Source organism: Hyalella azteca, unplaced genomic scaffold, assembly GCF_000764305.2.
Source record: "Hyalella azteca isolate HAZT.00-mixed unplaced genomic scaffold, Hazt_2.0.2 contig10727, whole genome shotgun sequence".
NCBI lineage: Eukaryota > Metazoa > Arthropoda > Malacostraca > Amphipoda > Hyalellidae > Hyalella > Hyalella azteca.
Window position 1 is genome coordinate 400,646 of NW_025940754.1, and position 7,561 is coordinate 408,206.

Genomic DNA, 7,561 nt, shown 5'->3' on the forward strand with positions numbered 1-7,561 from the left:
CAGACAGATCAACGTGCACCGCGAGACGTCGGCCCACGAGGTCACAATAACAAGTACCCCACCATAAATCTGACGTTGAATCAGCGTTAAATTGAACGTTGTTTCGTTGAATAAACGTCAATTATACGGTGTATCAATGTCATTTTCTTAGCGAGACGACTCGGGCCTGCATTCAAGAGTCGTAAACTAGTCCTGCAGTTTAAATGTTTATAGTGGATTAAATGTTCATTACTGGTTTGTAGCCAGTGAATGCAGAAGAACGGTGGTGGGCATGTAGTGCAAATGGCGCGCTTATGACTGGCAAGAGATATAGTTAGTTATTTAGTTTAGTGGCCACATGTTTACTAGCGCTTCAGCTATTTAGCTATCTCGCACCGAAAGTCAAGACGAACATCACCATCGAGGTGGAAGGTCTCAATGAACGAAAGTTTCTCAAATCAAAAATTTCAAACCACCCACAAGGAGCGGAAGCTCTCAATGGCCCAGCCCGATGAAGCTGGCTCGAATGAAGCAGCGTTAGCATCTCAAAGAGACGAAGTGACAAGGAGGGACAGGTGAAAAGCAACAGAAACAAAGACACTCGAACAAGAGGTCGCTTACACGGGACGTCGGCCGCCCGCACGAGAGAGACAGAGATGGAAAATATAAGGAATCCTACCTACATAATAATTTAACCCCACAACTGAGACCTGCAGTCAGGCACCGCGAGCTCAGCGGTGGGGCGCTCAGGAACAATCCCCCTAGGAGCGCGAAATCCCATAGGACTTCTGACGCGCACAGACACACGTCAGAAGTCCCCCTTGAGGGGTAAGGGGTGCAAGAAAGATAAAAAGTACCAGAATAATCGCCCGTAACGTTTACCCATTGATATAACTATTATTAGTTATATCAAACGTGAAAAAGTAGGTAGATTAAGAATAAACGCATTAAAACGTGTCGAAAGTAGGTAGATTAAGTACCACGAACCTGATATTTCGCTGTGCCACCACTAACCAAGCTAACTAACTGTACAGGTCTTCAGAGATAAGACAAATAATCAGTATACATGACAAAAAAAAAACATATTTCTAACAGGATTTCCGTCGGGCAGCAATAATCAAAATAAAATGAAGAGTAAATCAGAAAACAAGAAAATTATTCTGCATATTAATTTGGTTTTCGGCTGTGATGACCTTATTGGATCTGAAATTTTAAACTCAACTTTACCAAAATCGTTAGGAATTCATAGTATATATTATATACTGATCTTTCTTTTACCTAGAAGAAATCCTGCGGCGCTAAGGAATTTACATAAAAATACATGGATATGGAAAATTTCAAAATCTCGACCTGTAAGAAATGCGAATATGAAAACAGCAAATTTCAAAAAATTTGACAAAAATTCTAACAAGAAAAACACGAATAATTCCAATAATTTTCCAGTCACTCTACAACGTCGATAAGGCTCTCAGGAAACTCCCTGATCAGATGGAGTCAGACATAATGGATGTTGCCACTGCAAGCCATCCAACTGAATCAAAATACCAGACCAACTGACCAGATAGCGACAGACATAATGGAAGTTGCTACTAAAAGCCATCCAAATAAATCAAAATACCCTGAACAAGAAGCAACACACAGTGCAAGTCATACGAACGATAAAACATTGCCCGGCGAGAAGACGAGAGACCTCGTATATGTCTGGGACGTTACTAGGGGTTACAACCTACGCTCCTCATGGCCGCGTGAGCAGGCAAGACACGAGTAGAATCTCAACAAAATGAGGGGATTATCAACACCAGAAGAGATATAATTTACTAAAACTGATAGCCTTTCAAGTTTCTATGCTATGTTCCGAACAACGAATGATTTGACGGGATTCAATTATTTTATAAATTTTGAGTTAGTCACTGTTGGGGGATACCGTGTTATTCTCAACAAATTAGATATTTTCTGCATACGAAAATTTGCATCTCCAAAAATAAGAATTATTTTAGGTGAATTTATTGCTGTTCACGCATATGCAGCAAAGAAGTTGAATCGCAAAATCTCCAGAAACAAGTAAACATTCGAAAAAATGAGGCACAAAAAGAAAATATTAGACTTCGAACAAAAACTTTGAAACTTGTTACACAAGATTCGAATACCGTCTCGGGAAATCTATGCTAGTTTCCCATCATATCTTTTTTATATTAAATAATCACTATCAGGACAAATTTATTTGCTGACAACGGTTTGAAATAATGCAAAAAATCTCTGATAACATCGCAGGTATAAACTAGTAGACAAATATTCCGCAGTTGAGCTCAGCCGGATAGCGGAAAGCAAGACAAATCGTGTTCAATTTGAATCATTCAAGCATTAATACAGCTATGGTTTCTTGTAAAGATTCTTACTCCCATTGAAGGAACTTTGGAATTAATTTCAAGCGCTTAACAAGACATTACATTAATAGAAGTACGAGCTCGAGGCTGCGGTAGGTCTCTGATCGAGAATGATTTTATCGTTGTGATGGCTTGTACTGTAATGCAACCATCAGCTTACATCATCGATAGACATACAGTAACAGAGAATAGCATTAAATTAACAGCCAACAAGAATCTAGTTCAAGTTTGCAGTTCTACTTCACTTCTTCGTAAAGTATAGCCCAGGTAGAAAAAAAAAATAATATTTCATACTTGAAAAACACAAGTCAGCAGCAATCGAATGCATGTATGCAGCAAATGAACCCAGTTTCTTACGAAAATGTTTTCACATTATTGAGCTAACATTATAGATGAATGAAAATATAAGCTTTACTGTTGGTTTTCTATACTTAATGCTCTAAATGTATAGGGAATCAACATTTGTTAACATAAAGAGAGTTGAAAATGAGTCAGTTTCATGCGGTAACATTTCATCACCTTCAACGAATCTACAGCAAACAACACCAAATATAAGCACATTCTCAATGGTGAATAAAAATCCGAATTAAATCAGGAAAACGAAAGTAAAATATACCTAGAGTCAAGACTTGTTTATGGTAATTATAGTCATCTTTGCCCAGGCGATAGGTACAACTCTTAACTATAATTAGTTCACATATTCAGGGACTAGACTCACAAAAGGAACATACACCAGCTATGATATCTTATTTTTGAAGCACTCAATTTTTTTTCTAGGGATTTGCATCACTGCAATTCCTACTCAACCTTCAACAGCTTCCCAGCAAAGCGTATTAATTAAACGTACTAACAAACTTTCCTTAAATTTGACTCTGTATGCACTACAGCGCTTGCAAGCATAAGTGGAACGATAGATAATATGCGTGATAAATATGAGGAGATGGAGACAAAGAAGTCAACAGCAAATAAAAAGAGTACGATTACTATCCACATGTTTAGTGACACAACAAAATTAGAGACAGAAAAATAATTTCGCACTTTATTTTCTGTCATGAAGTGCACATTTTGATTGTCTTATTATGCCCTAATTATGAGTGGTTATACTGAGAATATTGAAAACTTTTTGGGCTGAACAATTATTTTGGGATAATTATCTTTTGATATGTGCTGAAAGGCACCAAGAACTAATACAAATTTATGAGATTGGATAAATACTCTCCGTATAAATACTTCTTTCTTTGGTTTTTCTACGTTTTAAGCAAAACTATTTTTAAGTAGATAAATTGAGAGCAAATCTATAACTTTTATCAGACCTTTGTCTCTAAACCATAACCAGCAACTAGGAATGAAGAAGGTTTTTAAAAAAAAGAATGCACTACGCTTGAACTCGTCTATGTCTGTTGGCAGAGAATTTTAATCATCCATGTTGCTTGGCAGAGAATCGTTAACTACGCATTAAACTATCCATGTCTATTGACAGAGAATTTTAATCATCAATGTCTCTTAGCAGAGAATTAAAATCATCAATGTCTGTTGGCACTGAATTTCAATCATCCATGCCTGTTGGCAGAGAATTTAAACATCCTTGTCTGTTGGCAGAGAATTATCAACTGCGCATGAAATCATCTATGTCCGTTAGCAGAGAATATCTCCTCGTCCTCGTCGGCGAAGGCGAGGACGTCTAACTCGTCGCCGCGCTCCACTTTGGTGTAGCGGCGCTGACGGTCGCGACGTCTGCTGCAGGCCGTTTTGATGGCAAGGTAGAGCAGCACCAGCGCGCTGCACCCCATGAACACGATGAACCCCCGCCACACCGCTCCTGAAAACGTACATAACTCAATATTCTTGTCACCATTCATCTGTATTTTAGTCAAGTATATAATGGCTATATATTTCTCTAGAGTCAAACAACTTATACGTAACTACCGTGCAGGGTAATACAAGTAACATGTGTGAATTCAAACAGACCCAGAATTTTGAAGACAACTACAACTATTAATAATATGCGTTTAAAAATTACTTTTTAAAGACAACACTTCTAAAGAGGCCAGTGTCTCCAATGTTACATATGCACAATGAATTTCTTATTTTATTTTAAAGTGTTAAAAAATTATTTCTTCAATTTTTTTCAATACCATATTCAAAAAAATTAATTTTTTTAATTAATTGATTCTGTCAATAGACTCATGCATTGTCTCCGACTTTATGCAAGTGTGCAAAATTTCAGATCGATTTCACAGGCATGTAGAAGTGTGTCAAATATCGACTATAATATTTGTAGCAGACGGACAAACAAACAAACGACAAGAAGTGAAGTTAAAGAGAAGTGTTGTAAAAATGGTCACTAACTTTACACCAACATTTATTATCTATATTAATATCTGCATGCTGATAATTTGTTTTTAGAGTGTATGGAATCAAAAGACACAATATTTAAATTATTCAATAGTTCAAAATTTAATAATATAAAATGTGGTCAAACTGTCTAGTATAGTGTAATAAACATTGCGGTCATTTCTGTTGATGATTCATACCACTTAAGATTAGTCGCATAGAATTCATATATATGGGCAAAGCTAAAGAATAACCTTTATATGTTGTAAAACTATGCAACATTATTTGTGGGAGTAGAGGTGGTGGCCACTCACCAGAATTGAAACTCCTTGATGGCAAATCATCGTATATGTCTATAGAATCTGTCTCATTGCCACCTGGAGCTGGAGTGTGAGAGATGACAGACGGCTTACTGGAGTTATCAGTACCAACACTGACATTAGTTACACCAGAAATTTTCGTAGGATCTTTGAATTCATGCTGAGATCCAAAAACCTCACTCCTGATGGTAGGCTTGGAATAATTTTGTAAGACTGCAATATTGCCTGAAGAGGCATTGATTGTGGGTTTCGATGCTATTGTATATTTCTGATCAACTCCGGTGTCTGAAGACTGGTATAGTAGGGAGATGTTTAAAGCATCCTTTGGTCCTGGAAAATAGATATGCAGGAGAATGGGTTCAATACTTATATATGCCTAGACAAACTTTAATTTTATGGAATCATGGATAATTGATTGATTTTACCATAGCATTTTAAATATAATGATCATTCAATTGTACAAATAAACTGTAGCAGTTAGTTAATGCATATCAATAGCAGGTGGATAGTTAAATAGTAGTTTTGTTCACAGAAATAGTAATCACTATCATGAAAAATATTCATAATTTAGGCAGTTGCTCACCAGACACATTTTTTATTGATGATATTCTACCCTCATTTTTTTGTATCAATGGGGCAGCCAGAAGAACTTTATCCAAGAAAAGCAAGATGAAGAGCACAGATGTGGTGACAAACCAATGCCTTTCAGCAACCCAACTTGGTCTTTGGGATGATCTCATGTCTGCAATTTTCCTTGAGTTATGACAAATCTTTGCAAATTTTTTCCAAAGAGCATCTCTGTTCTTGATCACAGCAAGTCCCTATGACCCAACTTTCAAAAGCAACCTGTCAGGACAAGAGACAAGGTAAGATGATGGCATCCTCAATATGAAACTTTTGTCATCAAGCCTAGAATATGTAAAAAAGTAGCAAAGTATAACATATTAATTTGAAGAGAACAGAACCAACTTAAGTGAGTAGTACCTTTGCAATTGCAGAAAAATAACAATTAGACATGAATTCAGTGAGAAAATGCACCATTCCAATGAAGATTGGAAGACAATAGATTAGCAGGCACAGTTTATTTGGCATTATTATTATCAGGCACAGTAACCAAAGGAAACAAGATCAACCAGAACATGAAAACCTATCTATTTGCAATTAAGAGGATAATAGCAGTCATTATTAAAGCATGGTGGCAATATTTATTTACAAGCATGGTGGCAATATTTATTTACCAGCATGGTGCAATTATAGAATTGGCGGTTCTTAAAGGGTCCTGGCAAAGAGCCCCATTTCTTGGTGACTTGGTCCCCCCCCTTGAAGATGGGGGGTCCCTCTTCTTGGTCCCCCCCTTGAAGAAGAAGGGCCATCTTGGACCATGACACAATATTTAATATATGAAGCATAGTATAATAATTATACGATAAGAAATAAGAATTTTTGGTGACTATTTATTACTAAAAATTCCAATATTCAAGGAGGTAGTGCAGACCAGGACTGTAGGGCGGGTTTTTCAAATAACATCCAGGCCCCCTTAGCCAGGACTGATAAGTATTGCCAATCCTAGAACTGCACAATGTCTCCAGTCATGGCTTGGAAAATAAATATATTCCATGCAGACTACTCATGCACAACGGTGCACCCCAATTTCAAATATTGGGCAAAAGTTTACTAAAATTGTGAGCAAAAGCAATCATTTCACGGAGATTTTTAATCTTAAAAATTGCAGCTGAAAATGGGCTGCTTCTCTTAATTTTTTACTGAAGAAATTAAAAATTGGTAGAAGGCCATCTATAGGAGCAGCTGAAATAGGCCACATTCACAGGCATTCTTTACTTTCTTCTCTAATTCAAGAATGGATTATGCCAAATTTTCCAGTAAGGTCTGCATTTGGTCTTGCAGGTTGCAGCAAGCCCTAAGTGGAAAAAACGCGACATCAGATGGATTAGTTCGCCTGTTAATGAATTCCGTAGAGGGCTTAGGCTGCGAAAAATTGGCACTAATTCCGCAAGATGCACAAAATTGATAATGAATTCAAGACGAATTCCGCAGCGCAATCAGCAAAGCGAAATCCGCGCGAAATTCGAAGCCAAGAAGAAAATACGGAAGCCAGACGCACGATCGAACAGAAGCTACTAGACCAGGAGCAACGTTCATGTTCGTCGACCCACTCAACCGTCGTATTGCTCGAGAAGCAAATATGACGTGAACGCAAGCATGAACGCGATGTACGAATACCGCCCTTCGGCTTACCAACACCAAGTACGAGAGTAATGAGACAACTAAGCAAGTCAGCAACCCTGAAGTTGATGATCTGCTAATGTGCGGGTGGGCAGTGTACTCTATTACTGTTGTGGGGTTGCCTTCATGATATAACACATCTCTGAATTGTTCGAGCACCGTAACCAATGTTGAGTCGAACTGGTTTTCATTCCTTTGCAACTAAATAATGTATGTTTGATATAATGTATTTTTCTATAGTAAATAGGAGTGGGAACTTTGGTGAGGCTCTCAATTGAAGACATGGAACGTTACTCATTA

At 37.5% G+C, this 7,561-nt stretch overlaps 1 protein-coding gene across 1 annotated transcript; it reads right to left on the reverse strand.

The window, feature by feature from the left end:
• Positions 1 to 1,780: 1,780 nt before the first annotated feature.
• On the reverse strand, positions 1,781 to 6,280 carry LOC108669980. Its single transcript, XM_018157421.2, has 4 exons — positions 6,256 to 6,280; positions 5,601 to 5,863; positions 5,012 to 5,347; positions 1,781 to 4,182 (listed from the first exon to the last, which is right to left on the reverse strand). Exons 2-4 carry the CDS (start codon positions 5,755 to 5,757, stop codon positions 3,986 to 3,988), a joined length of 690 nt encoding a protein of 229 aa, XP_018012910.1. The 5' UTR covers positions 5,758 to 5,863; positions 6,256 to 6,280; the 3' UTR covers positions 1,781 to 3,985.
• Positions 6,281 to 7,561: the final 1,281 nt, after the last annotated feature.

Excerpts from the sequence above, each read along its gene's own strand:
- LOC108669980 (XM_018157421.2), bottom strand. The coding sequence starts at position 5,757 with ATGAGATCATCCCAAAGACCAAGTTGGGTTGCTGAAAGGCATTGGTTT. Across the intron at positions 5,348-5,600 it reads ATCAATAAAAAATGTGTCTG|GACCAAAGGATGCTTTAAAC; the intron begins GTGAGCAACTGC and ends TCTATTTTCCAG. Across the intron at positions 4,183-5,011 it reads ATCAAGGAGTTTCAATTCTG|GAGCGGTGTGGCGGGGGTTC; the intron begins GTGAGTGGCCAC and ends GTACGTTTTCAG.